The following is a 23,274-nucleotide window of genomic DNA, read 5'->3' on the forward strand; positions in this document are numbered from 1 at the left end:
TAGGCATTCTTAGGATATTGTGTGGTCAGACAGCATCTTTGTAAGATATTTTTTCATAAGATACTAAATAATGAGCAAACTAAGTTCGAACTGGTTTTCTAAATTACCATTTTTTTAATAAGGAATTTTGAGCTTTAAGTTTGGTAGCAAGCCTCCACCTTTACACTCTGATTCTCTAGGTTAATTCTGCTTTATTTATGTATACAAGAACTGGGGTACAGTCCACAGATGGAATGAGAATAGGTGGATTGACTTCAAATACACTACACAGGGGAGCAGTGAGCAAATCAGGAGAGGTCTTTTGCACCACATGGCTTAGCTCCTTATAATTTCTGAATCTTAGGGTGGTCATGTTTCCCTTGATTATCTTCCAGTACTGATTTCTTGACCAGTTAATTTGGGGTAGAAAATTTTTTAAGATTTTTTCAGATAGCAAGATAACCTTTAATTTGGAGGCAATTTCCTTATTATTTAAATGGATGTTACATCTACAGTTACTTTTTTAATCTGAAGGAAAAAATTCAAAGTTCAGACACTGAGCAAGGGTGTACCTGTGGACTATGATGTTCCCCCACCCCCATACTCCAATTTGTTATAACATTATTGCCATTTTCTTAGTTTTTTGGATTAAGGAGCACTTGTTCCCAAGAAACTACTTCAAGCCTAGAATATTTATGGGGACAGTTTACATCCTCTTGGATGGCTACTTAATTCATCTGGTTTGGCAACTGAGATTGGGAAGCCACGTTTTCAGTCTAACTGTATCTTTTACCCTAATGAATGCAGCAAAAAGCCATGCAGGACAATTTTTTGGGTCAACAATCAACACTGGAAATAGGACTTAGCTTTGTTAGTCCTTACGTTTAAAGAATGTATAGACTTGACCTCATTTTACCTCTCACAATGGTGATAACAGTATCAACAGCTGAATAATGAATTAAAAAGTTCCAGTCCTTATTTTACTTTGGATTAACAGATTTTATGAAACGCTGATCAGCCCACCTGCAAAATCTAACCAAACTGGATAAATAGGTAGAGAACATAGGGGGAAAAAAATGCCTCTAACACTCGACTATTCAAAGATTTGTTTTATTGAATATGGGCTGGGGCTATGGGAGAGGTTAGATGTAGTAGGCAGCAACTGCCCTGATTAACATCGGATGCCCATCCCGATGGCCATGAATGTGCCAAAGGTGCCGCCACTCTGCATCATGGTTTTCCCGATGCCGCCCATCAGCTCCCGACCCCGCATTCCGATCCTAAGAGGAGGAAACCAAGATGGGGCCAATAGGAAACATAAAAGGAAGAGTATTAACTACCCCCTTTCCTATGTGTGTTTCCAATGATGAATCAAGCACTCCTGAAATCTAGGACATCAGATGTTCCCACCTGGGGTGGATAATGACAAGGTAAAGGCTCTTAGGTCTCTAGTGAGATTCTTGACTGTTCTATCATTTGATTTCAGATTTTGTAAGACAAAATATGTGTACTGAGAAAACAGTTTTGTTGCTTGTTTTATCTCCAGGGTATATATGATTGCATAAAGACCTTTGTCCTCTTAGGTGGTTCCCTAATGTTAAAACAAAGCAATTACAGTCTTTGCCAAGTGAAAATGGGGCTCATAATGGTCATGGGATTACTGTGATCACAAGTATGAATGGTGTTTAGTACAGTGCTTGACAATAAGTGCTGAGTAAATGGTAGTTTGAAACCTAGAAAAATGTACTCTACTGCATATCAAAATGACGTCGAGGGTGTAGAGGCAACTTCATTTGTCCCATTACAGTATATTGCTCAACAAATCTGTTGCACTACACGCAAGTAGAAAAACCAGCAGCGACAATAGTAATAGCCATTTATTACGCACTTAGTAAGTGCGGGATTCTGTGCCAAGTGTGCTCTGACTTGATCCGTAAAACTCTTAAGGTAGGCATTACCTCATTCTACACCTGAGAAAACCCAGGCTCCAACTAGCCTAAGGTTAACAGGGTGAGGAAAGGCCAGAGAGCAGTTTGAGTCACAGCTCAGATTATCAACTACTGGGCATCCAAACTGTCCTACGCAGTAGTAAGTGGTTAGGAAACCAGCGCGGATCATTAGTGGATGGCGAGGGAACTGGACAAAAGGCTCTATTCAGGCTGCAGGCCCAAAGGAGCGGGGCGAGAAGGTCCGGTAGTCCCGCCCCAAGGGTACCGCCCGCGCCCCTCACCTTAGACAGGAAAAGGTGCCGAACAGCGCCCCGGCTGCCATGCCCACGGCGCAACCCATCACAAAGCCCATCTTCACGCGGTCGAAGCAGCTTGGTTGGGACTGTCCGTAGGGACCCACGGCCACAGGCATCTGTAGGGTGCGAGGGTTAGGGAAGAAGGGACCTCGCCGCCAGCCCGAGTCGGGCGGAGGCAGGAGAAGGCGGGGTGGGGAGCGAGCCCAAGGGCTCGGGGAAACCCTGGAAGGTAAATAAACCCGAGCACGATTCCATCACCCAGTTCGCGTTCGGGTCCCGGCGCAGAGGCGCCCCTACCTCACCTCGCTCGCGGCCTCGGTCGCTCAGCTCTACGTCTCACGCGGTACGCAAGGCGGAGCGCGTTCGCGTCCCGCAGAACCGTTTCCGGAGCACGGGGTAGCACTTCCGGCAGACTGGGGTCAAGAACCACCGTTTCTGGCAGGGAAAGCTGCCGCCGGGAGCATGCTATTGCGAGCTGCTTGGAGGCGGGCGGCAGCGGCCGTACCCGCCGCTCCCGGGCTGAGATCCGCGGCGCCCACTCGGGGGCTGCGCCTGCGCGGTACGCTCCCGGCCCGCTCGCCGCCGCCCTCTCAGGAGATGCCGACCTCCCTCGCCTTGGCGAGTCGGCGCCTCTGAGTATCCCGGAGGCTCCCTCCCCTCTTCCGCTTCCTCCTCCGACCCTCCGACCTTTCCTCTTGACTCCACCCCTCAAGCCCCCTTGTGGACGTCGCCGCGCCCCCTTTCTCAAATCCTGTCCCGCCGACCCACTGAGCCTTGAGGCTTGGCCTTCAGATCTTCTAAAGAATGCCAGTCACGCCTCCTGTAACCCTTGAAGGAGACCTTGCTTAGTCTGTCCCCACATTCCTTTCGGTTGGCCTTGCCCTTTTACAGCCCCCGCACTCCTAGTATCACAACTTGATTATCGATTATCGATTCAATCAACATCCCCCTTCAGGAACTCTCCCTTGCCTCCTTTTACTCGTTTGCTCAAGTTCTGGAGGCTTTGATTACTTTTCCATTAGGATGCCACCCCAGCGTCCCCTAAATTAACTTCATCTGTGTCCACCTTTTACTTTTTGCTACCTATATCCACAGTTGCATCCTCTCTCACCTGGCCACCCTGTTCCATTTTTTTTGTCAGTTGTAGACCATGCTCCACAGTCTGCTGCTCCCTCAGATACAGCCACTGCTCCGGAGGAGCCAGTGCTGCGACCTCTGTATATGGATGTGCAAGCTACAACTCCTCTGGTAAGGATCGCCCCAGTGCTTTTTATAGCAGTTATATTGTAGAAGTGACACTGCACAGAAGGGCTGGATCCTAGTGTTAGCGAGACCCACTGAGTCCTCAGTGCTGGGGAAGCAGTAAGCCAGGAGTCAGTCATTATATGTTAGAGTGCACTAGAAGTGACTCTGCCATTGACGTTGGTCAGATCACTTCATTGCAGCATTATAGACAGATGGACTCTGAAAGTAGCTAAACTGTATTTAGTAACTATATGGACTTACTGAAGTATCATGTGGATTTAAAAAGGTAGTCCTTAGAACCTGGTGCATAATAAGCACTTAAATATTAATGTAAGTTTTCACCAATATGTGAACTGTCTTGTCCTCTATCCACCATAGATCACGTTGCCTAGGAGGAATAGAAAGAGTGTTAATAGATTGCTGAAGGAGATGCTAGAGCAACTCTACTAAAGATGGGTTGGGAGTAGAAATAGTCAGACTGATATTTGGTTAATACCTGAAAGAGTGAAGCCTAATCTAGGCAGTGATTGAACGACTGGGAGTTTGCTGAGGCAGAATGGGCTGTTATGAGGATAGGGAGTGGGGTCTAAGGTAATTGTAGTCTGACTGGTCTTTTGTGGTCAGGACCCCCGGGTGCTTGATGCCATGCTCCCTTATCTAGTCAACTGCTATGGGAACCCACACTCCAGGACACATGCTTATGGCTGGGAGAGTGAAGCAGCGATGGAACGTGCTCGACAGGTTAGTATAGAAAGGTAAGGAGATTCTGAAATGAGAGATTCATGCATTGGACAATGGCAGGTATTTCCTTTTGGTAGGTGTGAGCAGGATTTGGAGTCTGCCTGTAGGTATTTGATTAATTTTCTCATTTCCTTCACTCAGTGACCTTTGAAAAACTGTCTGATTTCTCTAAAATTCAGTTTCTTCACATTAAAGTGGAGATTGTAGTAGTTCATACTCTCTAGGATTTATTGAGTGAGAATACTGGTTATGTGCTTATTCACATTATTGGTACATATTAAGAGCTCACTAGAAATTTTTTAAAAATCACCAGTAACTATTATTTGTATTGCACTTAAAAAGAGCCTGCAATTTATAATGTAAATGAATCTATTCCTTGTCTGACTCTAGTAGGTACAGAGCTTCTTTTGGGCCAGTTGATAGAATACAGTGGCACTCTTCTTGCTCTAGAGCTCTGTTCCAGCTGTGCCTGCAGCCACATTCCTGCCCAGAAAGCTCATGTAACTTACCTCTTTTTCTTGACTTGCAGCAAGTAGCATCTCTGATAGGAGCTGACCCTCGTGAAATTATTTTCACTAGTGGTGCTACCGAATCCAACAACATAGCAATTAAGGTAAGAGAAGAGAGCTAGAGGCATATCTGGGCTTCCCTGACTTGGGAGTTGGTGTCCCTCTGTCATTTGGGATCATATATGTATTTCCCACTTTTTTCCACCTTAGTGTGTATGAAGAGAAGACACACACACTAATTTTTGCTTTTTTGAGCCCTTTGCAATCTACTCTGTCTTAAGCCTTTGATCCTACTGAACTGAATTTAGTAAGGTAGTTGGATAGGAAAGGAGGTAACTTTTGGGTTATAACCACTTGGTTTGATAGACTGCAGCTACTTCAGAGAGTAGATAATGGTCACTCATCCTTTTTCCTATCTTTTTAATCTAGTTATGCTGAATATATTTGTAATTGGGTATAAATTTCTGCTTGTTAACAGCTTCACTCATTTAACATTGATAGGTTCTTGGAGACTACAGCTTTCAAATAAAATAATATTTAATGAAATCAGATTCTTGATTATTGTCATTTTTTCTCAAGGATGGGCAGGCTGAGTCCTTTTTTTTTTTTTAATAACATCATCTTCAATATTATCATGAAATAACATTGAAGAAAATGTTATTCAGGATTTGCTGTATGTGATTTCAAGGCTGCCCTCTCAGCCTTCCTTTTTCTTTCTGATCTCTTGCTACAAGTTCCTTGTATTTCTTTAAATGTCTCCATTTTGAAATTCTGTATGTATGGTACAGCCCTGTGCAGGCACTTATAGACTTAATCACCTAATCTTGGATCTTTCACTCTGTTCTCGGGACATATAGATGTTTGATGCTGGTGAAAGTAAAATTTTGTTCTCAGTAGTCATGTTCATGTTTTATAGGATGTGACCACCTTTAATTGGGCTTGATTGTCAGAATCACTTGTGTTAATGCCAAGTTCTGATATATTGTGGGATGCTATATTTGCAAATCTGGCTTCACCACCTCTCAGTGTTGTCTCTCAACTTTGCAACCAGTGTTGATTTCTCTGACCCTGACCTACATGTCAGAAGTCTCGGATGGGCTCCAATTATCAACATTTTTCCTGATTCTGTTTGCAGGAAATTTTCTTTTATTAGCATTGCAGAGAAAACTTAACTATGATAGAAGTTACTCTAAAATAAGAATAAGGGTCCTTCTTGGTGGCACAGGAGCTTATGACTGAGCACTATGAAGCTATAGGCAGCCACTGCAGCGCAAGTTTAGTTTCCTGCCAGGGGCGTGACCCACAGGGCACAGCAGACCTCTCCTGCCCTGCTGCTCCCTCAGCAGTGTATTTCAGTAGTTAAGCCTGTTCTATTTCCTACTCTGTCTTTGGTAAATACCCCCCTACACATCTCTGGATGGCATCCCAGATTGTGTAAGCATAAACAAATGCACCTTTAAAAAATAAAATAGGGATTATTTCTGGGCTGCAGAGCATTTACAAAACTTTGAAAATGTTTGTTTTGAAAGTCTACAAATATCAAACCTAGAATTCCAGAATGATTATGTCAATGTCCTCTAGTCTCCTGTGTGGATAGTCTGTCTGCTTTCAGAAGATTCTACACCTGTGGGTAATTGCTATAGGAGAGGGGACAAGGGAAGGAACATATCATTTAAATTGCATTGTTTGTAAACAGTAGTAACTAAATTTTAAACTCTTGTTCTCACCACTCCTGACTTTTTATTATATATTATTGATAGAAATCCTTTTAGGATAAAAGGGTATTAAGTCGGTTCTTAAATGCTTTTATTTCCATGTTCTTTTACTTAATTAGTCTGCTTATATAGTAGTAATCTGTCATAAGCTTTGGATATCAGAGAGGACAGGGTTGCATATTTAATTTTTAAAAAATATTTATTTATTTATGCATACAAGAACTGGGATATAGGCCAGAGGTGCGGGGCTTGGAGGCAGTGAGAGGATTCACCAGAGACAGAGCAGGGAGCAGAATGGGCAGATGGTACTGAAATATAATGCTGAGAGGAGCAGTGGGCGGGTCAAGAGAGATCTGCCACGCCATATAGGTCACTTCCTTGGCCAGGAATCGAACTAGTGCTGCAGTGGATTCAGAGAGCTTTGTAGTGCTGCTCTTTAATCTGTTATGCCACCAGGAAGGGCCCTCTTTAAATTCTTTTATGTGATTTTTATTCTCAAAATATATAAAAACCACCACACATCAAGAGGTTAAGATCTCTCATACCACTTGCTTGCCTCAGTCTTTGTGAAGAACACAAAATTTCACACTAATGGACAAGTGAAATGCTCTCTATCTCTGAGTCACTCAAAGGAGGCAGCCTCCATGGCCATCCAACCATCATGAGCTCCTGCAGCTGATTGAGAACCCAGCTGCAAAGCTGAGGTTCTCAGTGGAGTTATGTCTTTAAATTTTTATTTATTTACTTATTTACATTTATTTATTTACACATACAAGAACTGGGATACAGGCCAGTGGTGCAGCAATGTTGAGAGGATTCACCAGAGGCAGAGCACAGAACAGGGCAGGCACACTGACTGAAATATACTGCTGAGGGGAGCAGCGGCTGGGTCAGGAAAGGTCTGCTGTGTCATGGGGTCATCCCCCTGGCAGGGGATCGAACTCATGCTGCAATGGCTGTGGATTGCTTCATAGTGCTGCGCTTTAACCTGTTGTGCCACCAGGGAGGGCCTTCTGACTTACTTCATTCTGGGGACAGAAAGGGTTCTGGAAATTGAGTGCAGACATGTATCTAAATAACGAAATATAAAAACTCTTGACTGCAAAGCTTGGGGAGGTTTTTAAGTTCGTGAACTTGTGATTGTCCTGGGAAAGTGATTGCCTAGATTCTATGAGGAGAGGACATGGAAGCTCTGTGCTCTTTTCTGCCCCAGGCCACCATATGTATCTCTTCTTTTTGGCTATTCCTGAGTTAAATGCTTTCTAATAAAGTTATAACAGTAAATACAGCACTTTCAGTGAGTTCTAGGAATTGTTTTGGTGAATCATGGAACCTTAGAGGTCTGTGAGAAGCCCTGAATTTGCAGAACTACTAATGAGTGGTTTATGACACATAGGCCTTGTTGTTGGTATAGGAAGTAGGGTTAAGTCTTAAAAAACTAGTCTATGGGATTTCCACTAACTCTGGGGAGTTAATGTCAAAATTAAATTGAATTGTGGGACATCCACTTGGTGTCAGAGAATTGATACTGACACCAGCATACTGTCCTTGGCCACTTGGCCTTTACAAATGGGATTGATGTCATTGCCATCTCTCTGAGTATATTCTCCTCCCTACCACCACCAATTTCTAGGGGGTGGCCAGGTTTTATAGGTCGAGGAAAAAACACTTGGTCACTACACAGACTGAACACAAATGTGTGTTGGATTCCTGCCGTTCACTGGAAGCTGAGGGCTTTCGGGTCACCTACCTCCCAGTGAAGAAGAGTGGAATCATCGACCTGGAGGTATGAGTGACTCTTGGCAGGAAGAGCAAAATAGTCAGAGCTTGGCTTCAGCATGTTAACCTACCCCTTAATCTTAGTTTAAGCTTGAAGGATTAGATCTAATGGTAAGGGTGGGGCTTATTCAGAGAAATAGGCTGAGAAACCAATTATGTGTTCCCCTTGAGTTATACCAGTCTTTTTCTCTGACAGCCGTTTCTCAGCTTGTCAGTGCTTCCTGGTATGTATGACAACCATTGAGTATGCACGAAGGATGCTAGGAACTCACACTTGCCTTGGCAAAGCTCTGTCCTTTTCTTGCCCTGCATTGATACTGGTGTCTCTCATCTCCCTAAGAAGGAAGTGTTGTATTTTTCAGAGTATTTTCCTTTTGGGTTCGTATTCTTTATTTATCCATCCTGGGTACTGAATCCAAGCATCAGTCCACCAAATGTTGGGTACTACCATCCCATGATAATTCGGAAGATGCAATTTTTAGACAGTGTCCTGACCCTTTAATCTCTTTTATTCTCAGTTAGTGATTTTTATTTCTGTTCTCCATTAAACTAGGTTTTTTGAACAGTAGGAGTGCATATTTTCTATATTTTTATTTCTATGTCTTCCTTTCACTGTGTAATTTTTGCTGTGCCATAGTCCCAGGCACTGGGAATAAAGGGATGAGTAAGATGTGCTTGGTTCTTACCTTAAGGGACCTTATTTTCTAGCGAAGGAAGTTGTAAACAAACATAAGAAGTTCATAATTGTGAAGTGAGTTAATGATATGAAGAAAGCAAATAGGAAGCTGGGAGAAACATGACATTGAAAATTGACATTCAGTCAGTATCAGGGAAAACATATAGGTAGGTTGACTATAATATAACAGGTAGGTTGATTAACAATTTTGTGCATGTACCATCACATTCAAATACATTTTTATCACCTTAGTGATGCTTCATATATATTTTTTCAATCATAAATTTGATCTTCATTTCTCATTCAGCCTAAGTGAGTTATTTAAATTTTGCTTACCTCAGTAGTTATCACTGAATAATAATCCATGTTATGGAAGCGCCATAGATTAAACTTTCACATCTGGTTTGTTTCTAGGTTTTGACGATTATGTATAAAACTACATCTAGATGAGCATTTATGCGTAGATTTTTGTGTGTGTGAATTAGAAGAAACAGAAAATGCCAAACTCTTGTGCCGTATGGCTGTGTCATTTTGTATTCTGTGTGTATACATAATGCAATTTTTTTCATCCTTGCCAGCATTTTGTGTTGTCATATTAATTCATTCTAAGTGTGTGGAGAAAGCCTCTTTTCTTTTTACTTAAAGATTTATTTATGCAAACAGAACTGGGATACAAATAAGAGGTGCAGAGACAGTTAGATGATTCACCAGAGATAAAATGGGGAGCAGAACAGGCGGATTGACAAAGTGCAGTGCTAAGGGGAGCAGCGGGTAAGACAGGAGAGGTCTGCCACACCACTTGGGTCACCTCCCTGGCCAGGGATGGAACTTGTGCTGAAGTGGCTGCGGCTTGTGGCTACTTCATAGTGCTGCACTTGAACCCATTGCCCCACCAGGGAGGGCCCAAAAGGCCCCTTTTCAAAACTAACCTTGCCTGTATTCTGAATGTTTTTGGGTACTGTATAATCTCTCTACTCATGATATTGTTAGGAACTTGAGGCTGCCATCCAGCCAGATACCAGCTTGGTCTCAGTCATGACTGTGAACAATGAAATTGGTGTGAAGCAGCCCATTGCGGAAATAGGTGAGTGTCATAGGTGAATGTTTAGTCACCACTGAGATCCTTCTGAGGAGCAAGAGTTTACTGGAAATTGTAACACTTTGTAAAGTGCAGTAAAGAAATAAAGGGAAAGAGGCTTCAGTTCCTTCTTCTATGATACATTGTAAGTGATATAGCCAGTATTTGTAGTCATCCTGTATTCCTGTTTCATTTTACTGCAGTTTGTGCTGAAAGGAAAACAAAGAAACCTCTACATTTCTCCCTTTTTTCTTCTTCTCACTTACACATCTGTTTATTATGTTCACTTAGAGCGAGAAATTCACCCTGTGACTTCTAGGGCACATTAGCAAATAGATCTGTTAATCTTTGCTTTTTTTAATCAAAAAAGATCTAAACCATATCCTAACCTGATATATTATTGAAAGGCCAGTATTAATGAAGTAGAAAAAGTCTTATGCATCAGAATTTCAAGGGCACTTCTGGTAGGAAACCAGGGCACTGGGGTGGAATGAATATGATTTCCTTGCCCTGGCACTATCCACCCTAAACTAAACAGGCGACCTTACCTATATACCTCAGTTTTCTTTATCTTTAAAATAGAGAGGTAGGAAATGGTGCCTTTTTTCAGGAAAAAGAGCGAGAGAGAGAAAATACTAGAGGTGTTTTGATTTGGTGCTTTTTGTTCTTTTTCTAGTCCAGGAAGCAAGTGCGGAGAGGGCAGGGATGTGAATTGGGGGGGATGAGGAAGAGGAAGGAAAAGAAGTGATTTACTATATGGTTAGAGGCTGATTGATATCAGGTGCAGTTTTGCCTTAGAATTCATGGTACATTGTGAACCATTTCAAGCTGCTTTCCAACATTGTGCTATGGTTCTTCCCTTCTGTTGTTTTCTCAGGACGGATTTGCAGTTCCAGAAAGGTATATTTCCATACTGATGCAGCCCAGGCTGTTGGAAAAATCCCACTTGATGTCAATGACATGAAAATTGATCTCATGAGTATCAGTGGTCACAAACTCTATGGTCCCAAAGGTATTATATACCCTCCTTGAGCTCCTTCTCTATACCTTCCAGCAAACCCTTTGACAAAATTCCTGGGACTCACTCGGGACTACCATTACATTAAGAGGAAGTTGTACATTAAGAGTACCTTGCAGAATGCAAATACTAGTTAATACTAACTTAAAACACTTGTATAATTATAAACCTAGCAGTTACTATATAGAAGACTATTCTTCCCTTATCTCCTTAGAAAATCCTAAAAAAGCATATAAATGAACCCGTGGGGATTACAATTGAGATGAAAAAAAATGTGCAAAATGATGTAAAAATAAACTTTTTAATAAAAAAAAGGGAAAAAAAATGAGGAAAAAAAAAAGCATATAAATGTTAATTTGGTTGAGGAACAAGGTGTTTTATCACATCAAATTTAGCTAGATAGGGGCCTCCCTGGTGGCTCAAGGGGTTGAGGCACAGCATTGTGAAGATATATGCAGCAGTGTGAATTCAATATACAGCCAGGCAGCTACTCAATATACAGCCAGACAGCACAGCAGACCTCTCCTGTCTCACCCGCTGCTCCCCTCAGCAGTGTATTTTAGTCATTCCTCCTGTTCTGTTTCTGGTGAATCCTCTCATCACCTTCCCCTCCCCCCTCCCCTGCCTTTCGCTTCCATCCCTAACACCTCTAGCCTGTACTCCAGGTCTGGTATGCATAAATAAATAAATCTTTAAAAAAATTGGCCAGGTAAATTCAGCTGTCTTATTTGCCCCAATATGATATGCCAAGCAACATTTCTTTTTTTTATTTTAAGATTTATTATGTATACAGAACTGGGGTATAGGCCAGAGGTACATGGGTGGTGAGAAGATTCACCAGAGACAGAATGGGGAGGAGACAGGCAGATCCACTGAAATACACTGCTGAGGGGAGCAGCAAGCAGTTCAGGAGAGCTCTGCTACACCTTGTGGGTCAGCTTCCTGGCCAGGTATTGAACTCGTGCTGCAGTGGTTGCAAATAGCTTCATAGGTGCTGCACTTTAATCCATTATGCCACCAGGAAGAACTCCACGTAACATTTCATTGAGTCTTTCATTCCCTGTGTCTTACCTTAGCTTAAAGGACAATTCTAAGGGATTTCACATCTCTTAATATTTGTTCCTACACATAATATTTATTTTTATCCCTAGGAGATTATGCAAATGTTTTGCTTTCATTCTGTTCTTTTCCCTTTTTTCCTGAGAATTTACTCATTATTTGTTTGTTTGATTCTGTTTAGAAAAGATAATATATTCACATGCTTCATAATTCAGAAACTACAAAAAAGTACATGATGGAAAGTCTTTTCACCTCTGACTTCCAGACATATAGTTCCCCTCTGGAGAGGCAGTTTCTTGAGTATTGTTCTGTAATAGAATTATTCTATACACTTGTGTGCATACATTTCTTCTCCTCTGCTTAGGTGTTTTGTTTTTTTATAAACCAAATAATAGCTTAACTATACTATTGATCTGTATCTTATTTTTTTTTACCTATTGAATTAAAATAAATAAATATAGGGCCCTCCCTGGTGCAACGGGTTAAGGCACAGCCCTGTGAAGCTACAGCCTCTTCAGCACAAGTTTGATCCCTGACCAGGGAAGTGACCCACATGGTGGGGCAGACTTCTCCTGTCTCACCCGCTGCTCCCCTTAGCATTGTACTTCATCAGACTGTCTGTTCTGCTCCCCACTCTCTCTGGTGAACCCTTTCACCACCCCTGTATCTCAGTTCTGTATGCATAAATAAATGAGACCTATAAGAAAAACAAAAAATAAAACTAAAGTACAGGGCCCTCCCTGGTGGTGCAACAGATTAAAAGCACAGCCACTGCAGCATTAATTTGATCCCTGACCAGGGAGGTGGCCCACATGGTGTGGCAGACCTCTCCTGTCCTGCCCACTGCTCCTCTCAGCAGTGAATTTCAGTAGGTCTGCCTGTTCTGCTCTCCTTTATGTCTCTGGTGAATCCTGTCACCCCCTAGTCCTCTAGCTTGTACCCCAGTCCTTTATGCATAAATAAATATAGATATTTTTAAAAATAACTAAAGTTTGGACTATTCAGATTTCACTAGTTTTCTAGCATTGTTTGATTGTAGGGACAGTACAGAAATGAAATACTTCTCTCTTTATGCAACTGCTTTGTATTTCATTGTATGAATATATGGCAATTTATTTGCCCACTCCCTTGATGTTGAATATCTAAGTTGTTTCCATTATTTTTTCTCTTTTAAATAATGCATTATAGCTTTATTTCATATGACATAATTTGATTTCAGATGGCTTCCAATAAGCCATTTGGTGATTACTCCTGGAATTTACCTTCCTGATAAATAATTTTGATAAATACCGTGTTTTTTACTGATATTTCTTCTTATCCTCTAGCTTTCTTTCTTTAAAGATATATTTATTGGACCCTCCCTGGAGGCGCAGCAGGTAAATGCAGCACTAAGAAGCTAAAGCCACTTCAGTATGAGTTCAGTCCCCAGCCCCAGAGGCAACCCACATGGCGTAGCAGACCTCCCCTCACCCGCCCGCTGCTCCCCTCAGCATTGTACTTCATCAGTCAGCCTTTTCTGCTCCCCAGTCTGTCTCCGGGGAAGCCTCTCACCTCCCCTGCACCTCTGGCCTGTATCCCAGTTCTGTATGCATAAATAAATAAATCTTTAAAAATATACATATAGATTTATTTATGCATACAAGAAGTGGGGTGTAGGCCAGAGGTGGCGGAGGTGAGAGGATTCATCAGAGAGAGTAAATAGGCAGAACAGGCAGATCTACTGAAATACACTGGTAAGGGGATCAGTGGGCGGGCCAGGAGAGGTCTGCTGTGCCACGTGGGTCAGCTCCCTGGTTGGCCTGGGACCAAATTCATGCTGCAGTGGTGAGCAATTGCTTGATAACACTGTATCTTTTACCTCTATGCCACCAGGGGGGCTACCAACTTTTTTTCTTTTTTTTTTCAAGCTTACAGAAAGTTGAAAGAATATTTTGAGCACTGTGGAAAGTGACATTTTGATTTATATACATTTTTCTTTTTTGTAATAAAATTTTTCCCCAGGGGTTGGTGCCATCTACATTCGCCGCCGGCCCCGTGTGCGTGTGGAGGCCCTACAGAGTGGAGGGGGGCAGGAGCGGGGTATGCGGTCTGGGACAGTACCCACACCTTTGGTGGTGGGCCTGGGGGCTGCATGTGAGGTGGCACAGCAAGAGATGGAGGTATGAGGGATGCATTTCTCTCCTACAACTTCTTTCCCCTATGCTGGGTCTGCTATTTAGAGGCTTTTGGCATTATTGAATCAGATGTCTGCCAGTAGGGAAGATTTAAGTAAAGTTTTGTTGTCTCATTGCTGCTGACATCTAATTCTGAGGGAAGTGTCATGGCCCCCAAATCCAAGCCATTTCAGTAGCTACTAGCTTATTTGTTTCTGAACTTATTGAACTTATGTCTAGCACATGAGCACCTGTGCATATCAAATATTGTGCTCAATGCTGGGAATATAGTGGTCCCCAAGAATAACTCAAGACAATAGGTGGGCCTATGTTCAGTCACTTCAGGGTACAGAAGGTCTTCTGTGTATTTCTTACTGTTAATGGTTAGTATGCTTAGTCCTGCCTTGCCTTCTCAGTATGACCACAAGCGGATCTCAAAGTTAGCAAAACAGCTTACACAGAAGATAATGAAGAGTCTTCCAGATGTGGTGATGAATGGTGACCCTGAGCACCATTACCCAGGTATGGATATGCCTTTTCTATCCCCATGCTGGAAGAGCCTGAGACTCTTCTCACAGTGCTGCTATTCTTATGTGTGTAAAATTTAAAATTTATTTTTCCATAAAGCAAACTTATGAATCTTCACCTTTGGTTTGTTCTAACCCACCTTCACTGTGTTGAAGAGATAGCAAGTTCTTTCAGATTTTTGGCTAGTTGGGTGGTTTTCAAACTAACTCATATTCTTCAGGTAGGTAGTGTCTGCTCACAATTTTCCAGTTAATGGATCTATGACTTGTCCCACCTTAAAATAATCTCAGCCAGTTCATGTTTCACAGTCTTTGTGCATGGAGGAGGTAAGCCCTTGAGAAACACAATGTCCCCAGCTGCCCCACTGTAGAGCATAATGAACAAAGTAGGTTTTCTGTTTATTAAAATACTTATAGAGATCCAGAACAAGTCTGGTAACACTCACTTTAGTAGTTTTTATATTGCTGTCCCAGTCACCTTCCCTACTATCCACTTGACATGGACAGACAAGCAAACTAAGCAAACTAGTAACATTATGTGACTTGGTCACCACCTGACACCACAGTTCTGCCAAAAGTTTGCTCTTCTTCTTTTTTATTGAGGTAACATTAGTTTAAAACGCTGTGTAGGTTCCAAGTTGATGTTTCTCACTACAGCCACTATCAAATGTCCATTCATCTTTCACAACTACCAATCAGCTTCTCCTACCCATTCCTGCCCCACTCTTTCCTTCTGGTAACCACTGTTCTGTTCTAAAAGTTTGTAGCACTGTTTTCTTCCAGGATGTATCAATCTCTCCTTTGCATATGTGGAAGGGGAGAGTCTGCTGATGGCTCTCAAGGATGTCGCCTTATCCTCAGGGAGGTGAGTTGGATAAGGTAGATTTCTCTTTTTGCAGAGAAAGTCTTGAAGCCTAGAAGGCTTCAAATATTTTTTTTAATTTTATAACAGTTTATTTTTACATCATTTTGTACATTTTTTTTCCCCCATCTCAATTGTAATCCCCGCGGGTTTCCCATCACTAAGTCACCAGTGTGCCATCACCATAATCCCGTGCACTTCCCCTCCCCAGCCCCCCCCCCCATTTTTGATCCCATTCCCCACTCTACCCCCACAAAATGTCTCTGGTATATGGTTGTTCTGGATAAGGTAGGTTTCTAAGTGCCATAACAGATTATTAAACTTCCTAGTAATGACAAGCACAAAAGTTCTTGGTTAAATGTAAAAAATTTTTTGTAAGCCCCTGTTTTTTAGTTGTTTGGGCACAGACTAAGGTTTGCCACCCTAGGAAGGCTTCCTTGGGCTGAATTTGTGCCTTTTGTGGACCCAGGCAATGCCTGTGTCTATTCTAGTATTATTCTAACATTTTTCTAACAGACTTCTGGAATCAAAGGATGCTCCAAAGGCCACCAGGGGTTAGTTGCCTTTTAAACTGTGCAGACTGGATTGTAGGGGAGTGAGTACATGGTCCTCTGCTGCCTCTTGTTGTGAGCACCACCTCTGTCATTCTCTATCGTGTTTTGCCAGTATCCTTGCTCAAGGAGGTTATCTTCCACAGTGGTTCACATACCAGAAAGTGCAGGCTACATTGGGCCCCTTTGGTTCTGACATATTAGAAGATCTCCCTTTTCTCTATGGTATTCACCATGGCCAAAAGGATGGGAGTTTGTGGCTAAGCACAGATGTTGATGATGAACTAAGCAAAGCTACATATCTTTTTTTACAGTGCCTGTACCTCTGCCTCCCTGGAGCCTTCTTATGTTCTTCGAGCAATTGGCACGGATGAGGATTTAGCTCATTCTTCTATTAGGTCAGTCATTTGAGATGCACCTTTTATCAGAGACAGTCTCTTACATTTTTCATCTCCTAGCTTTCTTCTTGCTTCTTCATGAAAATTTCTAGAGCAGCAGTTTTCAGACTTCACTGGTTCTCACATGGGGAGTTTGTGAAAGATGAAGATTCTGAGTCCCACACTTAGAGATTCTAGTTCACTGGACTCTGCTAGAGGAGCAAGTTGATTCTAATTTGAATGATCTACAGACCATGTTCAGAGAAACTGAGCTAGTAAGGAAGGACCCTGTTCTCTTTATATTCCTTATGGAGCAGATCCTCACTGAGTATTTCTCAATTTATTGTGGCTCCAAAGCTGTGATGGAGAGCTGTTCTGTGCCTTTTTCAGGTTTGGCATCGGCCGTTTCACTACAGAGGAAGAAGTGGACTACACAGCAGAAAAGTGTATTCAGCATGTGAAACGTCTTCGAGAAATGAGGTATGCACTTTTTTTTTTTTTTTTAAGATTTATTTATTGTGCATACAGAACTGGGGTACAGGCCAGAGGCTCAGGGGCGGTGAGAGGCTTCACCAAAGACAGAGTGGGGAACAGAACAGGCAGATCGACGAAGTACACTGCTGAGGGGAGCAGCGGGCGGGCCAGGAGAGGTCTGCCACGCCATGTGGTCACCTCCGGGACAGGCGGGAATCAAACTCATGCGGAAGCGGCTTTAGATTCTCAGTGCTGTGCTTTAACCCGCTGCGCCACCAGGGAGGGCCCGAGGTATGCACTTTTATACCAGCGAACCCTTGGGGGAAATTGCAGTGTTCCTACTCTCTTGTCCTTAGGTTATATTTTCATATTTTCAGAAACCAGTTTGAATTTTAGAACTTAGAGGTTCTGTAAAACAACATAATGGATATCCTAGGTTGTGTTTTCAGAATGTGTGAATAAATATTTTTAGAAACTAAAGGGTATATACATTCAGAATGTTTCTCTTCATTATTAGTAGTAGTTTTAAAGTGGTCATTGCATCACTATAAATGCAGAGTTGGTAATTTATGAACTAAATTTAGAAACACTCTTTAAGACAGATTCTTAATTTTGATTTTGTGGCTGAATTGCAGGAGGTAGATAATAGTTCTGAAATTACATGCTAAATGTTGTACCATTGTACATTTTCCTTGAATGATGTCCATAGTTTTCATCAGACTCTCAGATTATGTAAAGATTAAAAGCCCCAAGTTTTTTTTCATAAGGGTAACTTATAGATAAAAGGTCAAGAAATCCTTTCCCAGCCAGTTATCACTAAAGTTCTCCTAGCAGTTACAGATAACAACTTCCTCCAGGATACATGGAGGGGTGTGGATTTTGTTCAGAGTTTAGCTCTGTCCTGGTTTCATTTTACTCAAGATTCTTGTGAGGTCTGTTGGTGAGAGTAAGCAAGTTCTCTGCTTCCCTTGGTGAGCTCTTCTGGGCCTTACTGGGTTCTGGGTTTTCCTTCTCTGTGCCTTGTATTATTCAAATATCTATAGTTGTGTAGTCTTAGTCAAAGGATTCCTGCATTGACTTGACTTTCTCGTACTCTGTACTCTTTGAGTTAAGTGACTTTCCCTAAAGAGAAGGTACAGAAAAGAGATGACTAAGGAACCATTTAATATGTAATAACTAAAAAGTATGTTGGGAATGGATAGTGTAAAGAAGAGCGTAAACTGAGAACAGATTAAATTGGGTAGAAAAAATTAACTCTTGCAATTCAGACTACAGAATGCCATAGTCATAACACTCAAGTCATATCTGGTCTGGGAAATTTGTTTTGTATGCAACTAAACTGAAGGAGATCAGAGTTTAGCACAGACTTTTCAACTGCAGTTCTATGAGTTGGGATGTTCAGGACTAAGATCCCAGAGCGCCTTTTGTATTGGAGTCAGGGATGTTGGAAGCACTAATTCTGGGGAGATGAAACTGGCAGAAATGGGGTAAGGACACTAACTACATACCCTAATTGAGAACTAGGACCAAACTCAGACATACTGAAAAGTATGGGAGCTAGTAGAGAGGCTGAAACTTGCTGTTTACATAGATTTTAAGGGTCTTGGTTCCCCCTAGTGATACTGTGTCCATAGCCTCTCATAAGTAAGATGAAAGTTTCATGAATTTTCCACATCTGATGTTCATTGAGTTGTCCCCATTAAAACTGAGCCTGAGGACCTAGATCTTACTATTAGTTAGCAGATAGGGAGAGGCCAGAGTTGAGGTAGACTTAGAAATAGCTGGGAAAGGCTTGGTAACCATTGGTATTTGGTTTTGTTAGGAAAAGTAGATGGAGGAGTGACATAAACAGATGAAGGCAAGTCACGATTCAGGACCTAGCAGCCAATGTTGACTGCTTCCTGTCTAAGCCCTTACTCATCTAGTACTTTTTGTCTTTGGCAGCCCTCTCTGGGAGATGGTGCAAGATGGTATTGACCTCAAGAGCATCAAGTGGACCCAGCACTAGAATGAAACTCTTGACTTTGTGCTGGCCTGGCCCCTCCTGCTGACCCATGCATAGCTGAACACATTTTTAAACCAATGGCTACTCCATGTTAAGACCAAAATTGCTGTACTCCAGTTGACTTCAGCATCAACCCATCTCCAACACAGAAATACAAAATTATCTTTCCTCTGACTCATTGGGAAATGCTTACCATTTTTCTCCAGGAGTCTTTGTCTGGTCTTACAGTACATAGATGTTCTCATCTTGAGACATTTGGACATTTGTTACGATGTTGCTTTATCCTTGGTGGGGAGAACCAAAGGAATTGGGAAAAGGGTCTATGTTCAGGGACCCCAGTGCTCTACATGAACATTTGAGTTGTCCCTTACTGCTGCTCAGTGAAACTGACTTCTTCAGGATCAAGCATGATCAACTATAATTTAATCTTTTTTTGGTTCCAAAAGACACCTCTTCATATTAATTACAGACCAAACAGCACATTTCTCAGAAGGCTTGCATCTTTTATGTTCTTTATGTCCTTTTTTTTGACCTAACAGCTATTAATATCTATATGACTATATTCATTGTTCTAATAAATTATGTTTCTTTTAAAAATTAATTTGTAGATTAGAAGAATAAAATCCTCTTTCTCTGCTTACACTGACTTTATGAGAGGCTCAGGGAAAATTCCCAGATGCAATTGGGACTTGTGAAACAGGCTACCTACTACTTCACTTGGTTTACATAGATGTTTCAGTCTATTTGCATAACTCTTCATTTACCAGTTATTTTAGTGCCTTTCAAGAGCCTGACATTATTCTAGATTTTGGGGGAGATACACTGGTTAGCAGTATCAAACGGCTTCTGACCTCACTGAACTTTCATTTAATGAAGAAATAGAAAATAAAACGTAACTATTAAGTATTGTGATAAATACTAAAAAAAGAGAATGATCAGAGGAAATGCAAGAGGAGCCCCTATTACACTGGGAGTACTGGGAAAGTGTTTTTGAGAGGCATTACTTAAGCAAAATATGATTTCCAGGAATGGAAAGAGATAGGGATTGGTAAGGGATGAGAAGGAATAGCAAAGAGCAGTGGACCTGACATGTGAAAGAATACCATTATTTTGAAACACCAATAGAAGGCGAATGCAGAGAAGAATTTTCCCATTTGTATCTGAAGCCATAGCTGGGTAGTTGCCAGGACACACACACACACAAAGGGCGTTGGGGGGAAGAAAAAAATAAAGTACAGCACAGCTATTTAAGGCAATTTACTTTGATAATATATTTGAATGTTTGAACCAGATTAGTAATATGTAGATGATGATAAAAAAATACTTGACGGGGGGGGGGGGGAAGGGAGGGAAATGCACGGGACTATGGTGGTGGCACAGGGGTGATTTGGTGATGGGAAACCCGTGGGGATTACAATTGAGATGAAAAAAAAAATGTACAAAATGATGTAAAAATAAACTTTAAAAAAAAAAAATACTTGACAGCTATCACCTGCCATGCTGACATGAGTTTGATTCCTGCCAGGGAGCTAGCACACATGGCACAGCAGACCTCTTCTCTGCCTCCAACTCTGCTTCCCTAAGCAGTATATTTCAGTAGATCTACCTTTTCTATTGCTCACTATCTCACTTCCCCACCCCTGGCACCGCAGGCCTACACCCCAGTTCTGGTATGCCTAAATAAAAATAAATCTTAAAAATAAAAACAAAACTTGATAGTCACTAGGGTAAAGTATGATGAATTCAGGGGAAAACAAGAGGAGATGAAATTAAATATTTTTCTAAAAGATTTATTATTTATGCATACAGAACTGGTATATAGGCCAGAGGTGCAGGGGCAGTGAGAGGATTCACCAGAGACAGAGCAGGGAGCAGAACAGGCGGATTGATGAAGTACACAGCTGAGGGGAGCTGTGGGCAAGACAGGAGAGGTCTGTTGCACCATGTGGATCACCTCTGCAGCCCGGGATCAAACTTGCACTAAAGCGACTCTGGCTAGCTTGCAGTGCTGTGTCCTAACCCATTGCGTGCATCCACTGTTGAACTTTTTCTAATTTTTTAAAACGATTACTTATGCATATAAAACTGGGGTACAAGCCAGTGGTGCAGGGACAGTAAGAGGATTCACCAGAGCAGAACAGGTGGACTGAGGAAGTATACTGCTGAGGAGAGAAGTGGATGGATGAGGAGAGGTCTACCACATCATGTGGGTCACCTCCAGGGCGGGGATCAAACTCAGGCTGAAGTGGCTTTAGCTTCTTAGTGCTGTGCACCAGGGAGGGCCCGAATTTTCTCTAATTTTAACTCTCAAAATTACATCTATGTCAAAAGAGGTGAACATCAGTACATCGTTAATAATGATTAAACTTTTTTTCAAATTTTCATAACTTACCAATCTTTTTTCTGTTTTAGGATTCATTTTTGAATATTGCATTTGAGTTGGTAGGTTTTGTTTTGAATGCACCAGGTTATAGTTGCAGAGAGTATATCCACTAAAGTACAGTAGATGTTAGAATATCTATTAGAATATTTGTTATGGTGAGCAAAAATATCCTGGCACATGTTGTCCTTAGTAATGTCATTTGAGGACATACTTTTGTTATACCTTCCTTTTGTTTAAAATCATAGTTTCTATCAACCTACCCACAAAATTCTCATTCCAATACTATCCACAATGTTGAAGTAAGGATTTACTATTTAGTTTAAAAATGTGTCCTGATTTTAACATTTACTGTTATCATTTTTGGTGTAGTGTGCTAGCACCACACAAGATAGCTATACAGACTCACCAAAATTTTGTTGGGAGTGTGGAAATTTAGGCCCTCATTTTGTTAGTTGACTCCTCACATTCTAACTTGGAAGAGTGTTCAATTATGGTGAGGGTCATTCATTAAGATACAGGATATAGGTCAGAGGCATGGAATCTGGAGGCCAGGACCAAAGCGAATGACTTTTTTTTTCATGCATGCATAGAAGAACTGGAGTGTAGGCTAGAGGGGATGTGTGTGTGTGTGTGTGTGTGTGTGTGTGTGTGTGTGTGTGTGTGAGAGAGAGAAGAGAGAATTCACCAGAGACAGAGAAGGAAGAACAGCAAAATTCTGAATTACTGAAGTACTGAATTACTCTGCTGCGCAGTATGTGGGTTTGTTCCCTGGTTGAGGATGGAACTGCTCAAGCTGCATAACAGCGCAGGCCACCAGGGAGCCCCGACAATGAAATTTTTTACAATAAAGTGATATTAATTTGTAACTGTGGAGGGGTTAATGAGGAAGAAATTTGCACACCGGCACAGAGGGGCCTAACCAGATAGCCAAACCAATGCCATAGCGTCGGTTCAATCTCCTAAATCGATATTAGTGCGCACAAACCGGCTGCTCTGATTCAAAGAACCACCACCCCGCCCCTCCACCCCCAACTTCCGGGAGAATGCCTGAAATCATCGGCGCGCTTGCGCAGCTCCGCCCCGTGACGTCAACCATTCCATCCCTCCCCTTCTGGAACGCGGAGCTGCTGAGCGGGCCGGCGGCCATTTTGTGAAGCGGCGAAGGAGGTGGTTGCTGCTGTGGGCTCCGGGAAGCCGTTCGGGCTGGGGCTGTCGGCCGCGGGGCGGAGGCACTCGCGTGGGGGGTAATTCGGGTCTGGGTTCGGGTACCGCGCAGCTCTCCCCGGTAAGACTCCCGCAGCCCCAGAACGGGCGGGGCTGTGCGGGTCTCGAGCCGCCCCTTGGTGGCCCGGGGCGGGGCCTTCGGAGGCCTCCGAGCCCGCCGCAGCGAGCTCCCCACACAAAAGGTCGGGGCATGGCTGCGGGGGGCCTAGGGTGCCACTTACGTCTTTGAAGCCTGAGAGGCTACAAAAAGGACGCAAGGGAATGAGCCTGCTCACCGAAGTAGGGTCGAGGCCAGAGCGAGGACGCCCCTATGGTGTGAGAGGGAGGAGGCCAGAGCTGGGTGGCTCGGCGGCCGGCGAACTAACTAGTGAAAACACACACCCCAAATGAGCAAGACTTTCTGTGCCTCCAAATGGAATAGAGACTGTTAACTACCGCTGCCCTGATGTGAGATGTTCGTAGTGAGGACACTCCCACCCCCGCCCCCCGAAGTAGAAAGTAGGCCCCCGTGGCCTACCAGAAAACGGGGACTACAAGTTGGCCACACCTGTGGGGAGGAAGCTGTTAGTCGGTACACTCCTGTGCGTCTAGGAAGGAAGTCTCAGAGCCGGCCATGGCCTGAAAATGTAAGGGATTCAGTGAAATGCTTCCAGGGTCCAGTGCTAGGGGGGGTT

General features: G+C 42.6%; 3 protein-coding genes and 1 pseudogene across 12 annotated transcripts in view; 2 read left to right on the forward strand and 2 right to left on the reverse strand.

The window, feature by feature from the left end:
• Nucleotides 1-1,070: 1,070 nt before the first annotated feature.
• ROMO1 (reactive oxygen species modulator 1) lies at nucleotides 1,071-2,646 on the reverse strand. 2 transcript variants are annotated; one of them, XM_004687238.2, is made up of 3 exons: nucleotides 2,522-2,646; nucleotides 2,210-2,340; nucleotides 1,071-1,259 (listed from the first exon to the last, which is right to left on the reverse strand). In XM_004687238.2, the coding sequence occupies exons 2-3, from the start codon at nucleotides 2,338-2,340 to the stop codon at nucleotides 1,151-1,153; spliced, it is 240 nt and encodes a 79-aa protein (XP_004687295.1). In that variant the 5' UTR covers nucleotides 2,522-2,646; the 3' UTR covers nucleotides 1,071-1,150. The 2 variants fall into 2 exon arrangements, with proteins under 2 accessions (XP_004687295.1, XP_004687296.1); XM_004687239.2 differs by having other exon boundaries at nucleotides 2,527-2,616.
• NFS1 (NFS1 cysteine desulfurase) lies at nucleotides 2,618-20,320 on the forward strand. Its single transcript, XM_004687236.2, has 13 exons — nucleotides 2,618-2,783; nucleotides 3,366-3,472; nucleotides 4,094-4,210; nucleotides 4,740-4,823; nucleotides 8,068-8,220; nucleotides 9,880-9,973; nucleotides 10,845-10,979; nucleotides 14,046-14,203; nucleotides 14,614-14,719; nucleotides 15,508-15,589; nucleotides 16,452-16,535; nucleotides 16,905-16,994; nucleotides 18,933-20,320. Exons 1-13 carry the CDS (start codon nucleotides 2,687-2,689, stop codon nucleotides 18,994-18,996), a joined length of 1,371 nt encoding a protein of 456 aa, XP_004687293.1. The 5' UTR covers nucleotides 2,618-2,686; the 3' UTR covers nucleotides 18,997-20,320.
• LOC105853963 lies at nucleotides 14,732-15,501 on the reverse strand (annotated as a pseudogene).
• A 2,147-nt stretch (nucleotides 20,321-22,467) lies between the features above and the next one.
• The window catches only part of LOC101632281 (RNA-binding protein 12), a 34,870-nt gene continuing 34,063 nt past the window's right edge, over nucleotides 22,468-23,274 (forward strand). For 2 of the 9 annotated variants that reach the window (XM_012728214.1, XM_012728215.1), the window contains exon 1: nucleotides 22,500-22,620. The gene's annotated coding sequence lies outside the window, so the exon portion shown is untranslated. Of the gene's footprint in view, nucleotides 22,662-23,274 lie in introns of all 9 variants that reach the window. The other 7 variants (XM_012728220.1, XM_012728219.1, XM_004687241.2 and 4 more) reach the window with 7 other exon arrangements.

This window comes from Condylura cristata, unplaced genomic scaffold, assembly GCF_000260355.1.
Source record: "Condylura cristata isolate star-nosed mole 26May11 unplaced genomic scaffold, ConCri1.0 scaffold00022, whole genome shotgun sequence".
NCBI classification, from domain to species: domain Eukaryota; kingdom Metazoa; phylum Chordata; class Mammalia; order Eulipotyphla; family Talpidae; genus Condylura; species Condylura cristata.

Bases quoted from the DNA above. Each gene is read 5' to 3' on its own strand.
- ROMO1 (XM_004687238.2), bottom strand. From the start codon at position 2,340: ATGCCTGTGGCCGTGGGTCCCTACGGACAGTCCCAACCAAGCTGCTTC. The intron at 1,260-2,209 runs GTGAGGGGCGCG...TCCTCCTCTTAG, and splicing joins GGCACCTTTTCCTGTCTAAG to GATCGGAATGCGGGGTCGGG.
- NFS1 (XM_004687236.2), top strand. From the start codon at position 2,687: ATGCTATTGCGAGCTGCTTGGAGGCGGGCGGCAGCGGCCGTACCCGCC. The intron at 14,720-15,507 runs GTATGGATATGC...GTTTTCTTCCAG, and splicing joins CCCTGAGCACCATTACCCAG to GATGTATCAATCTCTCCTTT. The intron at 16,995-18,932 runs GTATGCACTTTT...TGTCTTTGGCAG, and splicing joins AAACGTCTTCGAGAAATGAG to CCCTCTCTGGGAGATGGTGC.